Source organism: Hoplias malabaricus, chromosome 16 (assembly GCF_029633855.1).
Source record: "Hoplias malabaricus isolate fHopMal1 chromosome 16, fHopMal1.hap1, whole genome shotgun sequence".
NCBI lineage: Eukaryota > Metazoa > Chordata > Actinopteri > Characiformes > Erythrinidae > Hoplias > Hoplias malabaricus.
In genome coordinates this window covers 26,490,017-26,509,307 of record NC_089815.1, presented here as the reverse complement: position 1 = coordinate 26,509,307, position 19,291 = coordinate 26,490,017, and the positions used below count along the sequence as shown (strand labels likewise).

The window sequence follows — 19,291 nt, the reverse complement described above, 5'->3', positions numbered from 1 at the left end:
CTTAGGGGGGAGACCAGCTGTCTCTGTTCATGAGCAAACTGCATTAGTTCTCTGTTCCCAATGTTATGACATCATAACTCAGCATAAATTTATGATACAGAGTGATAAATTATTTACATTCAGTTCAATCTTGATTCGAGCGATCAAGTCTTAGTTACAGTGAGCCTCAAGGAGGGATCAATGCATTCAGACAGCACTGTGGAAAACTCCCTGAGCTGGATGTCTACAATATAACAGGACATCTACTTGTTTTCCAGATGGGACCCCTCTGTCGTGGTGGCTGGACCGGGATGGTGTGAAGAGGACCTACTGGGGAGGGGTCTTGCCTGGAGTTCAGCAGTGCTCCTGCAGCCTGGAAGGCAACTGCAGGGACATGAACTACTTCTGCAACTGTGATGCAGACCTGGACACATGGTAATTCTGCCATAAAACCCCCTGCCTGTACTTCTCCCAATGCAAATGAATATGCTTTCCATTGAAAGAACATAATGCTTGAGTTTGCTGCTGAATGGCGGAGTACTTGATCATGCAAATGGCTTGTTGACTTGCATATTAGCACGGCAGTATTAAAACCCTTCGTCAGCTTTTAGCCACATATGAGCAACCCACCTTAGTAAAGTGAATCTCAGTGGGTGAGTGCTTAACAAGCCAATGTGTCATCACATTGCCCACAGTTAGCACCTCTTCAGCAGCTTGTGAATCATGCTAGTTCAGCTTTGACCAGGGGGAATTTTCCCCCTGAATAAACTCTGTTCTGTTGGGATTAGTTTTACATGAGGAGATGGGATAATGTAATTACTACTATAGAATGTCACTGACAGTAGTCCAGTCTGAGCGCAGGCTCCTGACTCCTGATTCCGACACCTTTCGCCTACTATAAAACGAGCTGTAAAAGTAACCCAAGGTTAAACTAATCCCATGTGAAATGACATAGGTGTAAATATTCCATCATATCCTGTGCAAAAGGAGTCACTCAAGGATACAGTTTGGTTCTGTCAGACATTGAATAAATCACAGGGGCGTTCAAGTCCGCAGCAAAAATTGCAGTCCCTCACCTCCCTGTGTAAAACTAATCCGAACAGGGCTAAAAAGAGTGAAAGGACAAAGATGGAATCTCGGAAATGTCTCCTTCCCTTTTCTCTCTCATTACTTTTCGCACTCTCACCCTCCTCTCTCCCACTCGCTCTCTCTCTGCAGGGTGAACGATACAGGCCTGTTGTCTTACAAAGACCATTTACCCCTGAGCGAGATCGCCATCGGAGACACAAACAGAACGGGCTCAGAGGCTCTCTTCCAGATTGGACCGCTTCGTTGCTATGGCGACCGTGGGTATTTTGTTTACTAAGTCGAGGGAAGAGATGAACGCTTCATGACCAAATGCATTTCTGTATTTCTAACAGAATTGGTTATTGTTTTTATTTTTTATTATGACTATTGTTGTTGTCAGTGCTTCTTCTGAGTTCACTGGGCTCTCTTCCCACCTCAGGATTTTTCTGGAACTCAGCCTCCTTTTTTGTGGAATCCTCTTATCTCCACTTCCCCACGCTGCAAGCCGAGCTAAGCATGGACATCTCTTTCTTCTTCAAGACCAGCGCCCCTTCTGGGCTCTTCCTGGAAAATGTGGGGGTGCGAGACTTCATACGACTGGAACTGAGCTGTGAGTGGAATACACTGAAGCTCATGTGTCACACAAGCTAAAGTTGTACGAGGTTTACAAAGTATATACGTATAACGTAGGAGCACTGTATTCTGTACACCTCAGTGTTCAGGGCAGTTTAAAGTATTCTGCAATTTACACAATAAAACACCATGTGTTAAATATAATCTGATGCCAATGTCATTCAATTCTACGTTATGCTTTGCCTTCAAATCCCAGGAAGAAGCAAAGAACCTCCTTGTTTATGCATTTTTTACCAGATTAATGTCACATCTACTCCAAGACTGAATATTAAATATCCACTGAATTACAAAAACAATGCCAAAATTGTGTTAAGAAAACAGTGCTCCTATGTGTTGTGTATGTAATTTAGAAACAAAAAATGGTTCAGTTATTGTTGTGGATGCTTTTTAATACTCAAAAGAAACACTGATATATCACCACTGTCGGTACAAAACCCTGCATCCATTCACCAAATCAATTTAACACAATATAAAGTTCAACTGGAGCTTCCATGACAAAACAGAGATGCCAGAATCACCAATACCTGGAATTAAATATCGAATTAAACAGCCTGCTTCAATCCAAATAAGCAACAGGGCTCTTTATCAGTCCCCTACTTTACCCTCCTCAGCGCCCTCTGCAGTGACCTTCACCTTTGACCTTGGGGACGGTCCAGTAACTCTGACAGTCAGCTCCCCCGTGCCTCTCAACGACCGGCAGTGGCACCAGGTGCAAGCGGAGAGGAATGTGAAGGAGGCATCGCTGCAGGTGGACCTGTTGCCCGTCCAGGTGCTGGAGGCAGCCCCCGAAGGACAGTACAGACTCCAGCTCAACAGCCAGCTGTTTGTGGGTAAGAGATCAAGCCCTCATTCATCAGCAAAGAACAGGAGTATTAAACATGTTTTATCTCTGAAAAAAAATAAAGAAACCTGCAACAACAAAGCCATGTAACATGGTATACACTGGGTGTATGTTGTGGCTCTATAAAACAAACAGAGAACATCTGTTAAAAGACCGGATTCAATTATTCCAATTAGTACCACAACTCTAGGGAAACGTAGAGGATGGGGGACTCCTAACAAACATACAAGACCTGGTAGACCACAAAACACTGCTCATCAGATACAGAGTACTTAAAGCTTTATGAGAAATGCAACCAACTTCTAAGACTGAACTTTAGAGGTGTGGGAAAAATGCACCTGCTGATGTCATTAAAACCAGTCCCCATTAAAAAACATAAACCCCAATAAAGGTAAAAGGTGGATACAGTAAATACTAATGTGTTGATACTGAACCGATCAGGTTTGGCTGCCATTTTCCATGAAATATATGTGTGATATTGTCACTTACCGCTGAGGAATTAATAGCCTGTGCTCAATGGCTGTTTTGACTGGAATTAAAATAATGAAATGGTAGTGAATACAGTATGTAATTACATTAAATACTATATTAAAATGACAAACAATTATAGATAAATATGTTTTGATACATGAGTTTTTAGCCTGTGGGCACAGAACCCGTGCCAGATTTACTTCATGTCGTGCTGAAAAACAGACTGAATATTTTCATCTTAAACAGTGACTCACATCTACACTCTGTGATATTGTTCCACATTCTTCTTCCAGGCTGATCTGACAAAAACCAGCAGGCACTCAGTTGGTCACTGCCAATTAATCTTCAGATTCAAGCCAAATTTCAGCTCCATCAGCCATTGTATGATGAGTAATGTCAGGGGGCAGCGAAGCCCAATTAACCACCCACTCGAGCTCCAATTAATGTGCGCAACGATTGAGTGAATGTGAATGGTAGTCTTACTCTTCCAGCACTTCTCACAGTCTGTTTTCGAAGGTTTATGTTTAGGGCTAGATTTAGAGCTAGGTTTAGCTAGGAGTAGTCCCATAGAGTGTGTGTGCACTGTGTGCACTGTGTGTTTCCTAGCATTCAAAAGTTTAGGATCTCTTGTCCTACTATTATTTGTTATTTTGGTCAGAAATAACACAGTGTAGATTGAAAAAACTATGACTAACAAAGTAGAAAAAAATGAGAAACGTAGAATTCACCGACATTCCACAGCACTGAAGATTCAGTCAGCTCAAGTAAGTGAGACAAATGAACGTACATTTTCAGTCCATTCGGCCTTAAACAAGCATTTTTCACTGCCTACTTTTCTTAGTTCCAAGAAATTTTGAAGACGCCATTTTAGGTTTGTCCATCCATCCATTATCTGTAACCGCTTATCCAATTAAGGGTCGCGGGGGGTCCAGAGCCTACCTGGAATCATCGGGCGCAAGGCGGGAATACACCCTGGAGGGGGCACCAGTCCTTCACAGGGCAACACAGACACACACACATTCACTCACACACTCACACCTACAGACACTTTCAAGTCGCCAATCCACCTGCAACGTGTGTTTTTTGGACTGTGGGAGGAAACCGGAGCCATTTTAGGTTTGTCTCTTTGATAATTAACTTTAATAAGCAAACATGCTAACTGCCTGCTGAGTGATGTCACTGTTGCCACTGAAATTGTTTAACAAGCTCTGTGATTGGACCATAAGAAACAATATGAGATCTAGGAAAATTTAGATTGTGAGAAGAATTTTTGATAGTTTCTTTTTCGACATAACACACATCTTTTAGATCTGGACCCAGACTGGAGTCCACCTTTTGAAGACCACGGATTTAAAAGATAGGGCTTTATTTATTCATTCATTATCTGTAACCACTTATCCGCGTTGGGTCCAGAGCCTACCTGGAATCATTGGGCGCAAGGCGGGAATACACCCTGGAGGGGGCGCCAGTCCTTCACAGGACAACACAGACACACACACTCACGGACAATTTTGAGTCGCCAATCCACCTACCAACGTGTGTTTTTGGACTGTGGGAGGAAACCGGAGCACCCGGAGGAAACCCACACAGACACAGGGAGAACACACGACACTCCCACACAGACACAGGGAGAACACACGACACTCCTCGCAGACAGTCACCCGGAGGAAACCCACACAGATACAGGGAGAACACACCAAACTCCTCACAGACAGTCACCCGAAGGAAACCCACACAGACACGGGGAGAACCCACAACTCCTCACAGACAGTCACCCCGAGGAAACCCATGCGGACACAGGGAGAACACACCACACTCCTCACAGACAGTCACCCAGAGGAAACCCACACAGACACAGGGAGAACACACCACACTCCTCACAGACAGTCACCCGAAGCGGGAATTGAACCCACAACCTTCAGGCCCCTGGAGCTGTGTGACTGCGACACCTACCTGCTGCGCCACCATGCCACCGGGTTTTATTTATTGATCAGAAAAGAACATTGAGTAAAGATCCAGCCATGGTCTTAATTAAGGTGCAGTAGCGTAGGTAACATGTACACGGCTGGACATACAAAATGTTTACCAACAGTAACAGTACATATTTCTACCCTTTATCATCTAAAATAGGTGAATGCATTTTTAACAAATCTGATTTATGAAGAAATATGATACACAGAAGTGTGTTCATTAACTAAAGCTACAGAGGACGTCCCCCTGAGGCTTTCTCTGCTTTAAACTTCTTTTTCGTTTTTCATTATTTAAAAAATAATACAAAAAAGACTAGAGCAGCACACTTTCAGTCATTTATAAAATAAACAGTCCTGATGATGAAAGGAATGCGCCTCGCATGCCTAGAGTTACCTCGACCACTCTCTGATGTAAACAGACTCAGACTGATGAAGATTTCCTCTTATTAACTGTTCAGGGGATTGGTTAATAGTAAAGTTTACGTCTCTAAATTGTGGCTCCATTAAGCTGTAATTAGTCCTCCAGTCTCCAATTAGATTTCATCTCTGTGAAGAAAGACTTGATTACCGCAGTCACTCGAGTAGCAATGGACGTAATTCTATCAAGTGTGCACTGGAAGTGCCTTTGTTCCGTGATATGTGACTGAGCCGAGCGCGGCTCTCTGACAGCATGGGCAGGGCCTTTCCGAGCAATTATGCAATCACAATGAATTATTCATATTCGGCTACAATGCCTGAGATTTCCACAGAATCGGAATGACAGCTGGGAGTAACTGATTACATGGACATTTTGTGTCTGTAGGCTTTGTGTGATTGACATACAGTGTAATTGCATTTTGTTGCTTTGTGCACTGGGAAAACAATCAGATTTTAAAATGCGCTGACCACAATCTGCATATTTCATTCCATTAGAGTTTCTAGGGTTATCGTCTTTCTTACTTATTTATTTCACTCTTTGTTACGAGGAATAGCAAGGCCTCATCAACAAATATTGACTGTAATATGATATGAAAAATGATAATATAGGGCAGGGCAGCATGGTGGCCACACAGCTTCAAGGTCCTGGGGGTGGGGGTTCAATCCCCACCTTGAGTCAATGTCCTGTGTTTGTGTGAGTTTCCTCCCACAGTTCAAAACACATATTGGAAGGTGGTGGATTGGCTGTGCTAAAGTGTCCACAGGTGGGTGAGTGAGTGTATGATGCCCTGTGATGGACCAGCACTCTGTCCAGGGTGTGATCCTGACCACTGTGGTGGTCTACTAGGTCTTTCATGGGTGTTAGGAACCTCATTTGTTCTACAAACTTATCCTCTCTTATTTTTCTTTGACGTTCTCCTAAAGCCAGTGGGTTAGATCTTATATAAAGCTCCTCATAAACATCTCCTGAAGTATTAATAGTATAATTGCTGTTTTGAATGGAAATGGAATGAATGAATGTCTCTGAAGTTTTCACAGAATTTGACAAAAGAATAAGAGCTTTTTCTCTTTAACTTTGTTAAACGGTTGTACGAAGACAATAGAGCACTCAAGGATCTACGTGAATTCAGACTAGCGCACCTTCCTCTTCAAACAGCAATACGTCCTTCCAACCAAAATGAGTCTAAAATATGATTGGGATTATCCGATATTAACTCAGATGGAATGAAGAATTCGATTTTGTTGTAGTCTCAGCGCCAGCTCAGGCTCCACGCCACATGGGGGCGTCATCCCATTGTCCGTATAATTGCTGTTTCAGAGGTTTGATATGAGGAAAACGATTTTAATGCTGTCTTGCAGGAGGTGCACCTACAACTCAGAGGGGCTTCCTGGGATGCCTGCGAGCTCTCAGCATAAATGGAGTGAATTTCGACCTCACCGAAAGGGCCAAGATGACCCCGGGTGTGAACTCAGGCTGCCCGGGTCACTGCGGCAGCGAGAGCCTGTGCCATAATGGAGGGAGGTGTGTGGAGAGCAGGAACAGCTACATGTGTGACTGCACACAGACGGCCTTCCACGGCCCCAAGTGCAGAACAGGTGAGAACACAACTCAGAAACGTTGGGAAAGTGTTTTTTTTTTTTAATTCTGCATTTGCTGTTTAGTGGTGCATAAATAAGTCTGGAGAGGACTGCTGTGGGAATAAATAAACTGCAGTGCTGTGCATATCCCTTTGTGGGTGTACATTGTTTTTCTCTTAGTGCTGTCTGAGTCAAGGCAATAAATTATTAACACTACAACATAAACTTTCACAGTTTGAAAATGTTTGAATCTGAAAATGACCTCAACATTGTTCAAAAAAGACCTCCATGACTGTATCCCTCTTGTTCAAATGCAGCTTAATGATGGCTCTAGCAGTTTTTAGGATGTATCCCACCTTTTCTCCCCAATTTAAGTCATTAACAAACTCACATAACCCCCCCCCCACCACCACCACCACAACAGTGTTTGGAAACTTCAATATGCGTCTTGCCTGTGACGTAGATGTTGACCAAACAACTCTAGAATCTGCACTTTATTTAATGCAAAATGACCAAAACTTGTGTTGTTTTTGGCTGCAATCATTCAATGTACAGTGGGACATCTGTGCACAAATGGCCCAAAGATCCCAAAATATCCAGAAAATGGACTACATTTGTCAACTTCGTCACTCCGTTATCTGTAGCTCATTTCACTGGCGCTTTTCCAACAATATGGGCATGTAAGGACACCAACGAAAGGTGTTGAAGAGCCTCTGTAACATGGAGGTAAACAGAGTAAGGACACTCACTTCGCCTGTTTTAGTTGGTGTTAGTTAACGTTAGCTTGACTCGCTAAACTCGGTGTCTCAGATTATACTCGGCTACGTAGCTGCATTACGGAGGTTTATAGTGTCGGATGAATTCGAGTTCGACTTCGATCACATTTACAAGAATAACGGTACCTCTACATTTGAGTTTAGCTTATTGCTAGGCTATTGTCATGAATAATGTTGGTTATTTAGCTAGATACTGTCATAACAGTCAGTCATAACGGTGTTTTACCGCAGCGTTGTTCAGCTGTTGTCCACCAGTGACGTCACGGTTGCGTTCAAGAATTTCCGTAGCGAGCTCGGGTTTTTCCGTCAATTTAATAAAATTGTCAGTTTTAAAGCAAATTAAGCTGCTATTTTCATTTTAATTCATACTTATATCTGTCAGTAACTACAATAATGTGGAATATTCATGGAGGTCCATTAAGTGGTGCTTAGCCTTTGAGAGTGGAACTATTTTATATAGAATTATTTCGAGTATTGAGTAGAATCATGCTTGGGTTGACAGTGGGCTATTCTACTGACCCCAGGCCAGTTGTGTCAGAAGCATTGCCAGGGACCAACCTTGTGATATCTTGATGATTGGACTAATGTCCCAATTGGGAGTCCATAATTAATTTCTTGTGCTAGTATTTTCATGTGAAAAAAAAAAGTGAGATCATAATATGTAATTAAGCAAATACACTTAAAGAAAACACACTTGGCAATGTTTTCCCAGACAGGGATTAAGCCGAATCCTGGACTACACAGCATTTTGAATGTGATTTTGCATTGAAAGCAGGATATAGTCCAAGACTAAGTTTAATCCCTGTCTGGGAAATCAGCCCTTAATGATAAGCCCTCCGAAAGGTGACTGAAATACAAAAAAATACACTTGAAACTCTTCTGATTTTCTTGTAAATAGTATCTACACCCAGTAGCTTCTACTTGAACTTGAAGAATGTCAGAAGCAGTGTAGATGGATGGTTTGCTCTGCTGTGTTGTCTCTAGTGAAAGGGAAGTGTTTCCATGAGAAAATTGCTAGTGGAGGCAATCCTCAAGAAACCCCATTTACCTGTTAATAACAAAACAAAGCTTAGTCTTGAGGTACACTTTAAAGCCTGAAGATCTCTTTGCATCTAAGACAGCAGCCTCCAGTGATGTGGAGTGTGTAGAGTGAGGCCAGGACGGAGGATTGTGTCGGGACGATGGTGTGTCCTTGCTTCCTTTGATGCAGAGTTGGCAGGCCATGGAGGAGAAGCTTCACCTGCCAAGGAGAATCTAATTACACTCTCCACTCTTCTCCCTCAGACCCACCCTACAGCTGTCAATCAAAGCAGTGACATAGTGGCTCTCTCTCTTCACAGGAAGGGTCAGATTACGCCTGTTTACACACCACTGTGGTGGGCAGCTAGAGAACCAGAAAGAGGGGGATGTGGGGGGCACATTGGTGGGGAGGGAAAGGGGGGGGGGTCGGTGGTGGAAGAGTGTTACTAATTCACATCACAGCAACCAGCTTCCGAGCGCTCATTCCCTAATTAGATGGAAAAATCCCGTAATGAGGAAGAGAAGATGCTAATGCCGTATTTTTTGTCCCTGGCATCTGATTGAAATTGATGAGGCTGAGTTGTTGATTCACTGGCGCCTGCTCTCAACACTCCGCATTTGGTTAAAGATGATAATAACCTCTCTAATGGAAAAGCTCTGTTTCATGGAGATTTTGTTTGTGTTTCAAGGGATCGCTCGGTCTTTCAGTATCTGCCTTTGTGTGTGTTTGTGTGTGTTCTAGTCATCTCTGCGTCCTTTGAGAGAGGGACATCAGTAATGTACGCCCTTCAGGAGCCGTTCTCTGTGATGCGGAACCAAGATGCAAAGCGTCTGCAGGGCTCTCCGCGCTCAGAGGCTTTCAAATCCAGAGAAAACGTGGCCTTTGGATTCCAGACCAGACACTCCCCTGCGTTGCTGCTGACCGCTCAGTCACATGACCAGCGTTATATGGCCATTACACTGACCCACAACGGTAAGAGACTGTGTACACTTTACTGTTGAAACAGGGTTACTCTTAGTTCTTGATAACAGGGACAGAGGTTTGGAGTGGGTGAGAGACATGAAAGACACAGAGAGAGAGAGAGACAAGCAATTTATTCCAGTGAAATGAATATTTCCTATGAAATATTTTGTCTGAAGAACAAAAGTAATATATTGCCTCAAATCTAACCCAAGAAACACTTCAGATGAACTTCTGCCCTGTTTCACGGTTCACATTGTAAACAAGGCGGCACAGTGGTGCAGCAGGTAAGTGTCGCAGTCACACAGCTCCAGGGACCTGGAGGTTGTGGGTTTGATTCCCGCTCCGGGTGACTGTCTGTGAGGAGTGTGGTGTGTTCTCCCTGTGTCTGCGTGGGTTTCCTCCGGGTGACTGTCTGTGAGGAGTGTGGTGTGTTCTCCATGTGTCTGCGTGGGTTTCCTCCGGGTGACTGTCTGTGAGGAGTGTGGTGTGTTCTCCCTGTGTCTGCGTGGGTTTCCTCTGGGTGACTGTCTGTGAGGAGTGTGGTGTGTTCTCCCTGTGTCTGCGTGGGTTTCCTCCGGGTGACTGTCTGTGAGGAGTGTGGTGTGTTCTCCCTGTGTCTGCGTGGGTTTCCTCCGGGTGACTGTCTGTGAGGAGTGTGGTGTGTTCTCCCTGTGTCTGCGTGGGTTTCCTCCGGGTGACTGTCTGTGAGGAGTGTGGTGTGTTCTCCCTGTGTCTGCGTGGGTTTCCTCCGGGTGACTGTCTGTGAGGAGTGTGGTGTGTTCTCCCTGTGTCTGCGTGGGTTTCCTCCGGGTGACTGTCTGTGAGGAGTGTGGTGTGTTCTCCCTGTGTCTATGTGGGTTTCCTCCGGGTGACTGTCTGTGAGGAGTGTGGTGTGTTCTCCCTGTGTCTGCGTGGGTTTCCTCCGGGTGACTGTCTGTGAGCAGTGTGGTATGTTCTCCATGTGTCTGTGTGGGTTTCTTCCGGGTGACTCTCTGTGAGGAGTGTGGTGTGTTCTCCCTGTGTCTATGTGGGTTTCCTCCGGGTGACTGTATGTGAGAAGTGTGGTGTGTTCTCCCTGTGTCTGCGTGGGTTTTCTCCGGGTGCTCCGGTTTCCTCCCACAGTCCAAAAACACACGTTGGTAGGTGGATTGGTGACTCAAAAGTGTCCGTAGGTGTGAATGTCTTTGTGTGTGTGTTGCCCTGTGAAGGACTAGCGCCCCCTCCAGGGTGTATTCCCGCCTTGCGCCCAATGAGTCCAGGTAGGCTCTGGACCCACCGCGACCCTGAATTGGATAAGTGGTTACAGATAATGAATGAATGAATAAACATTGTAAATATCTCCCTCAGAACCAAGAGTTAGAACAGAGGTAATATTACCACACCTATCCTTAAAGATGGTCTGGAGGGAGGTAATAGCAGTAGTGCCTGTTTACGGATGTCCCCCTAGATCAGGGTCTGCAGATAAAGTCCAGTACATCAAAATCCAACAAGATAGTCCAGAGTTCCTACAAATATAAACAGTACAGTAAGTGAAGTCCAGCGCTGATGTTTCTGCAAACCCTCCACAGCTCAGTTCCTGATGCTTCACTAATTCACCCGCTCATCTAATTTGTCTCTCTTCTGGCAAGGCTTTACTTTGATGGCGTTTAGCCGCAAGGACATTAGTGAGGTCAGGTCCTGACGCTGGGTGATTAGTTCTGAATCACAAACACCCCTCCAGTTCATCCCAATGAATTGGATTGGGCTCCATCACTAAAGAGAATGCACCACACACCCCCTCCTCCCCCCTCCCTCCACCCTCACCCCCTGGTAATAAATGTTGTGCATATATACTGAGCTATAAAAGAGTGAACAGAGATGTGCACTAATTAATCCGACTAAGCACATTAGCACGTTCCCGTCCAGCTCAGAGTTACTGGCCTTGACTCTGAAACCTTGCGAAGAAAAACACTCACTTTCTTTTTTCCCTCACACCCTGAACCTGTCTCACCTTTTCCTGAGGAACGACACATCCATATGCTCTGGGTTTACCAGTGTATCATCACTGCTAAATAAATCCACACACACACACACACACGCACGCACACACCTGCATGAGAAATGAGCAGAGAGCATGACAGCACTTGGCATTCCTCTCCACTGCTCACTTCCTCTTCCACTCGCCTCACTTTTTTTTTTTTTAATCTTTTTATTTTTTTTATCGGCCGGCGGAGGAGAGTGAAAAGCCATCGCCTCGAGTGGCCATGACTGCCTCTCATAAATCCTTTACAACATACAAGCATCTGTGGATCAGAGAGAGATGGATGAGAGAGGGTGTGGGGAGAATGGGGAAGAGAAGGAAGGAAGAGAAGGGGAGAAAGATGAAGAGACAGAGAGAGGATGGGGAGAGAAGGAGAAAGGAAAGAGAGAGATAGAGAAGGAGAAAGAGCCAGGCATGGGGTGGAGTGGTATAAAGCCCCCAGCACTGAGCTGTGGAGCGCAGTTGAGCTTTGAATGTTGAGGGAGGAGACAGTGCTGTTCCTCCTCTCGCCCCGCCCCCAATTTCCTTATTGGTCGAGGGGATCTAACCAGCGATCCTTCAGCCCCTAACCTCTCCGCTCTAAAGTTTAGGCCGCAGGTGCCTTTAGTGTAACCAGTATTAATCCTGTAATCCTTACTGTGCTCTCCCAGGCAGTTTGCAACTGTGGTACAGACTGAACCAGGAGAGAGGTCTGGACACTTTCAGCCCTAAGTCTCCAGGTCTCGCTGACGGTCAGTTCCACTGGGTCCGAATGAACCGCGAGGGAAAGGAGCTTTACATCCAGGTGAGTGCATCCCCCGACCTGCCCTTCGTTCTCTGTGAGGACGGTATAGAACGCAGTTCTGGTGTCACGTTTCAGAAATGAGTCTTGGCATCCGGGAAAGGCGAGAGAGTTCTGGGGGTGTGTGATAATGAGCTGACTGGATTCCCGTGGTTCTGCCTCCAGGTGAGAGGTGTGAGGTGATAACCAATCAGAGCGCGGATTGGAGATGTTTTCTTGCTCATTGCCTGAGTATCTTTTTAAAGATAACTGCGGATATAAAAGATATGAAGAGTTCGTTAATTTAAATATATAATAAGGGAGGAGCCCTGTGAAGGACTGGCGCCCCCTCCAGGGTGTATTCCCCGCCTTGCGCCCAATGATTCCAGGTAGGCTCTGGACCCACCGCGACCCTGAACTGGATAAGGGTTACAGAGAATGAATGAATGAATAAGGGAGGATGATATATCGGCAGAGACACTTCTGGATGTGTTCGGATCTGAAGCAAGGTGGGGGCTTGATCTTCCTGTCTCTTAGAGGTGGAGTTATGAGAACTAACTAAACTTTGGGAGGAGTACCATGCCCAGACCACGCCCACTCCTCTGCCCTTCTTCCCTCTGCCCTTCGGAGAGGTTCAAGCTCCACTCAGACCTCCAGCCCGAGTCCAATGACTAAGAAAATGTAAAATAAGATGCTGTTTATGTTCTTAATGTACAGAAATATTCAGATTTATTTGCATTTCCAGTTAATTTGAAAGTTACTTACAGTAAATTATTCATCCTAAATGTGTCTGTCGCCCTAAAGAACGCCTCACTCATCACAACCTTGGAGCGCTCTTTATATGGATGGCATTATTAGAAGAATTTATCTGTGGCCTTGTCTAATATATCTTCATTCTCAGTGAGTGTGATAACAGATGAGTGTTTGATCCTTGTGTGTGTGTGTGTGTGTGTGTGTGTGTGTGTGTGTGTGTGTGTTCAGATCGATAACACCATGACGCAGCAGTACAGTCTCTCTCCCGACTCCCTGCTGACCCCCATGAGGACTTTGACTCTGGGAAGAATCCGAGGTGGGTTCCAGTCGTCTCTGAAGAATGTTTTCCGCTCCGTTTGTTCTCCGTGTGCCCTCCTTCACGTGACGGCGCTGAGCCGAGTGGAGCGTTTTTCAGCTGCTTCTGAAAAAGAGGCACTCGCAATCAGTGCTGCTATAATTCCCCATGAATTTTAATGACCAGTTTCTCTGATTCCTCTCACCTCTCTCTCCTTTGTCTCTGTCCTCTCTCTCTCTCTCCCTTCATTCTCTCTCATTTCACTCTTTCCTGTCTCTCTTTCGCGTACTCTCCATCTCTCAGACTCTTCTCTTTTTTTAGATACTCTTTTTCTTTGACAGAATTTCACATTTCTTCCTCTCTCTCTCGCTCTGTCACAATCTTTCCCTCTCTCATTCTATCCGTCCTCTCTCTCGCTGCCTCAGACTCTTGCAAAAATCCATTTCTTTGTCCGTCTTTACCTCTCTCACATGCTTTATTTTTCACTCTTTCCTCCTCCCCCACTGGTCTCTATCTCAGAATCTCAGAGAGGGAGAGAATTTTCGTCTCTCTCGCTCTCACTCTCTCTGTGGTTGCATTTGTGTTTTTTGGAGCTAGTTTGGAGTGGGGTGGGTGTTGTTTGGTGGTGCTGAGTTTGAGAGTAGTCTCTGAGCTGTCAGTGCAGGAACAGATGGGTTGAGTGAAGGGTAAATTGCATTTGCTCCACGTTGCCTAGGAGACCTTTCTTTTAATCCAGTAACTAATCAGCAGGACTGGACGCGTAGCGACTGGTTTTTTGGATGGCGGAGAGAAAGAAGGTTTGAGATAAATTTCAGTTGAAATCGGAACCTAAATATGAAGCTATTAATTATAGTATTAATAATGTTAATCATAACCTATTAGTAGTGTCATTAATGGAGAAACCAGGAGGACAGAAAGGCCTCCAAAGCTCAATCAGATTTCTGTAACTCCTTATCATTTCCATCCTCTCTTTTTTTCTGTAGGAAGTGACATCACCGATGAAGAAGTGGTTCGTGCGGGGTCAAAAGGGTTCATTGGCTGTTTGACCTCGGTCCAGTTTAATGAAGCTGCCCCTTTGAAGGTGGCTCTACAGAACCGAGGAAGCTCATTTATCAGCGTTTATGGCCGTCTGGAGGAGTCCAGCTGTGGAATAGCGTCCGGCACCAACACGCTTACTACGACACACACACTGACAGGTACACAAACACAGCCATTTAAGAAGTGGACACTAATGCACAGCCTTGTCTACAGCTACATTCAAAACCAAGGTCATGTAAGTCTAGTATATATACACACACTGTATGGTCAAAACTGGATGGTCTGTAGAAGCATGAGCCTTGAGGAACAGTGGTACCAATCGACCAGCATCAGCACCTTACCTCACTAATGTTCCTGTGTCCCAGTGTCATCAAATCCCCACAGCAACTAGTGTAAACTAGTGTTCCTTCCCAGAAGAGTAGAAGCTGTAACGTTCCAACATCTAGTGTAAACCCTTCACAGAAGAATAGAAGCTGTTGCTGGACCAAAGCCTTTTTGAAACCCCTCGTATGAAATGTTGGACGAGTGGGTTTCTACAAACCTTTGACCATACAGTGCATCTGTATCGCTGTGTAATATTTGCTATAATTTCTAAAGCCGAGATTTGCTCCCTCCAGTAGACGACTCATCGAAATCAGACCAAGGCAAAGCGCCGCTGAAGAAAGCTGCTCAGAGTGACTCTGCGCTAATTGGAGGTGAGGAACCGCAGGAGGCTACAACGCTGAAAAAGCTCTGTGCATTATTCTCTAGCAATTACACTCAGTAGCTTTTCCTCTCAGAGGGCACGGGCCTCACTCTTTCATCCGTGTAGGTACTTTACCCAGAACTGTAGCAAGGATGTGCACCAACCAGGGTAATGGATTAAAGTGAGACGTTTAGCTTCGTGTAGCATTAAAATGTCCATTGATGTTGTATTTTTAAAAAACAATTACCATAAAAAAAAGACAAATTAGCAGGTGAATGTTTAAATATTAAATTATAATTAACACTACACAAGAAATACATACAGTGCAGCGGCGATTGCTGTAAGACTGCAAGGGAAGCTCAGCTTACCCCAAAAATGTCAAAAAAATAAGTGATCAAATATATACTGTTGTGTGTACATGTCATTGAATAAATATGCACTACAACGCGCTCAACTTTTGTTCAGAATCAGCTTCTTATCGCTGGTAAAGACCCGGCTTTCCTCTCAATCATTCCTGCAGCTTCACAGTGCTTTAAACAGACGCTGAGCGTCCACAGAGTTCAATAGCGAAGTGCAGCGAAACGAGTCATTGGATAAATGCTGGGCTTTGTCCCGCCCATCGGACGCTCAGCGTCTATGGGGCAGTGGGATGGCCTCGGCTGGCCCGGACGCTCAGCTTCTGTATGATGATTGGATGATCTGTCTGAGGCTGAATCCCTTTTTGATTGACAGCGAAATGAGCGAATCAGTGATCCTTTGGGGTAAAGATCCGTGGGAGCACAGGCGGACACACTTCACATGGGCCAAGGCTGTTTAAGCAGCCTAGCTCTGCTGGCCATTGAGAGGACACTAGTCAAGTCCCTGGAAAAGACGCCTTGTTGGTACGACAGGGTCACAGAGCATTTTCTTAAAAAGGAACGGAGGGTAGAATTTACGTATAAATAAACCGACACATTTTATGATGAAGGCCGAAATTGAGCTTCCCCTCTTTGAAAGACCAGCATCCGCCACTGATACAGTGGTTAGTACGTACCAAAATTGCTCCAAGGAAAGACAATTGGTGAAAAGACAACGAGGGAGTGAAGAATGGTCAGTTGGTCCGATCCCACAGAACAGCTACTGTAGCGCAGATTGTTGCTTGCCCACATCAGTGACCCTGGTGCCAAACCTTGGGCCACTTCTGGTAGGTACAAACCATGGCACAAAGTATGACCAAGTATAATGACCCTCACAGTTGGCCTTTGTTAACGTGGGTCAGATCCCGGGCAAATAGACCATTTTTACCAAATCAGACACATCAACATCAACAACTGATTGTTCGCTTGCCGCCTAACACCTCTCAACAATGACAAGCGCCGCTGCAATATTATTTACTTCATTATCAGTAGAGCTAATCTGTGTATTCAAATTCAGGGACCAAATCTCAGTGGTAAACAGCCTTTATGAAAACTGACTTTAATAAATAAGCATAACTGGTTCATTTAGGGACAACAAAGCAATTGTATTCTTGCACTCGTCCTTAAAGCAACACTAGATTTTGCTCCTGGGCTCCCCCTATAGTTGCAGAGTGTAACTGACTTTAACAGCACTGTCCTGAAATCAAGGAGGGGGTTGTTTCCTACCCTCCACACAAAGTTACATAGTGCAGTTTCTGCAGTACTGAGCCCAGAGTAGCAGCAGCAGAGGCACTATTTACCTATTTTAGGACAGCAGAACATTACGATGATTTGAAGCTGCAGTTTTAAGGTAAAAGAATCACCTAGTGTTGCTTTAATTGCGGTTTACTTTGTGGTTAAAAAAATGACATTGTTCTTCTAATCTCTTCTTTTTTCTCCTCAGGAGTGGTGGCTGCGGTAGTGTTCATTACTCTGTGTGCGCTGGCCGTGATAATCCGCTTCCTCTACCGCCACCGACAGACTCCGCCTCCTCCGGTAATCACCTCTAAGAGCCAGCAGCAGCCCAGCCTTGAGCCGCCAGTCTACCGGTCAGAACTGGACCCTCACAAAGCAAACCGCATCAGCAAGGAGTACTTCATCTGACAGGGCTTTCGCCCCGCACCTGTGTCCAGCTCGCGAACGGCCTCACACGAGTCCGTGTGCAAACCAACACCGAGCCTTCCGACCCCTCTGCGCCATCTTTAATTCCGGCTGTCAGTCAAAAGGCTGCCTCTGAGTCTTGATCCCAGTGGGATCTTGGGCTTGAAAGGCCCCCCGTTGCTGGTTCTGCTTTACTCAAATCTGGCTGATGGAAAGGATAATGTGCAAAAAGAAACTATTCCAATAGTGGCTGAGAAGAAGATTAATGGTGTTAAGAGAACAGTGTGGTGTCGTTTATACAAGAAGGAATGGATTTTTTTTTTTTAATGCGCTGTATGATATTACTGAAATGCATTAAGATGCAGCAAGTCATGCCCAACCCACGCACATCTCCAGACAGGAAACAAGGTGGTGTTTTAGTCCAAGAAGCAAAAGCTCTCTCCTCTGCTAAGCACAAGAAAGTTGTGGCTTCGAGCTTCTGGACAGACAGTGGGTTCTATGACTAATGGACTCAGACCATTAGTCGCAGAAAGAGGCTCAGAAAGAGATGGATTGTGGTTTTATTGGCTACGTTTCTCGGATAGTGTTTTAGAGCAGTGGTCAGCAATCCGGTCTCCCTGAACCTACACAAAGCCCAGTTTACGCCCAATTAACATGTGTCCGACAAGACGAGACAGCACAGTGTTCTTGGCCAAAAGCTTGTGAACCTGAAATTGCTACAACATCTGCTTCTACTCTTCCAGGAGGTCTTTTAGAGTAGAATTTAGATCCTAAATCTTAGTGATGTCAGGAGAAGGAGTCGGATGATTAGTTCTGATCACCAACACCACTCTGAGTTATCTCAGAATACATCGGATGGTGTTCAGAGGACCGTAGGCCAATTTTGTCTTAGTACGTTGTGTGAACTTGGAGGTCCAGCAAAGGTCTGCAGACCAGCCGACGTCCAGGAGCAGGGCTGCTGACCACTGTGTTAGAGAATCGATCGTGTCTTGTCCTGTCATAAAAGAAAAAAAATAAAAGTCTCTGAGGCCTTGATGATAATAAGAAATAATCAATTCAAACAGTGGGTTCTGCAGAGAGGAGGGTCAGCTCTGAAAACAACATCAGTATAAATCAACAGTAGCTGAGGGCTATAATATGAAAACTCTGAGTCTGTCCTTGTCTCCGGTATGTCCGGAAGGTCCGGCAGGTCCAGCAGGTCAAACAGGCCGGCGGTGGGAGCTCCACACACATTGCCGCTTTAATGCCGCCCAACCAGTGACTGAAGGTGCCCAAGGCGAGTGTGCTAAGATGTTCCTTATTGAAGTGCATTATGGTCCTGATGGACGAGAGCAACCCTGTCATGCCCTCTAAGAAAATACCCCGCTTTTCTTATTGAGAACGATTTCTTTTGTTCGGGGGTTGGTTTTTCTATATGGCTATTGTTGTAAATGACTGTTGTATATCGATTTCATAAATATATTTAATAAAAGAGCTTTTTTTTACAGCCTCTGAGAGTGCAGAGCCCTTTTCTCCAGCTATTGATTTTGGAGTTTGGAGCGTGGACTTTTTTCTCTCCTCACACTTTAACGTAAACCGTCAATGTCAGAAACCAAACCTTGTATCTCAATTTTACTTTTTTTTCATATTTGACAACATTTGAAACACCCTGCTGGCCTGTACGGTATGTGGAAGTTTCCTGGTGAGCGTGAGATCACATGGTTTTATAGTAAATTCCACTGAACGATGTAAGTGCTTTTTCCATTGTCTGAAATTTTACTTAACGTAAATATTACGTTACCAATCAGCCACAAGATTAAAACCACTAACATCTTGGTGCCAGTGGGTAAGAGCTGTTTTGAAGGCACAAGGGGGATCTACACAATATTATGCAGGTGGTTTTAATTTTATGATTGATGTATGTCTTATATTATGCCATTTGGACACCCAGTGAAAATAATAATAAAAATAAAAAGGCTTTCAGCCGTTCGTTATTAGAGGGTTCTTT

At 44.9% G+C, this 19,291-nt stretch overlaps 1 protein-coding gene across 1 annotated transcript in view; it reads left to right on the top strand.

Annotated features, from left to right (window-relative positions):
- The window catches only part of cntnap5l (contactin associated protein family member 5 like), a 57,752-nt gene extending 38,965 nt beyond the window's left edge, over positions 1–18,787 (top strand). The window contains exons 12-22 of the mRNA XM_066647588.1: positions 258–414; positions 1,198–1,325; positions 1,487–1,657; positions 2,292–2,510; positions 6,739–6,975; positions 9,496–9,726; positions 12,388–12,521; positions 13,479–13,566; positions 14,529–14,741; positions 15,201–15,278; positions 17,108–18,787. Coding sequence (XP_066503685.1) covers positions 258–414; positions 1,198–1,325; positions 1,487–1,657; positions 2,292–2,510; positions 6,739–6,975; positions 9,496–9,726; positions 12,388–12,521; positions 13,479–13,566; positions 14,529–14,741; positions 15,201–15,278; positions 17,108–17,307 — 1,856 coding nt within the window. The 3' untranslated portion in view covers positions 17,308–18,787. The remainder of the gene's footprint in view (positions 1–257; positions 415–1,197; positions 1,326–1,486; positions 1,658–2,291; positions 2,511–6,738; positions 6,976–9,495; positions 9,727–12,387; positions 12,522–13,478; positions 13,567–14,528; positions 14,742–15,200; positions 15,279–17,107) is intronic.
- Positions 18,788–19,291: the final 504 nt, after the last annotated feature.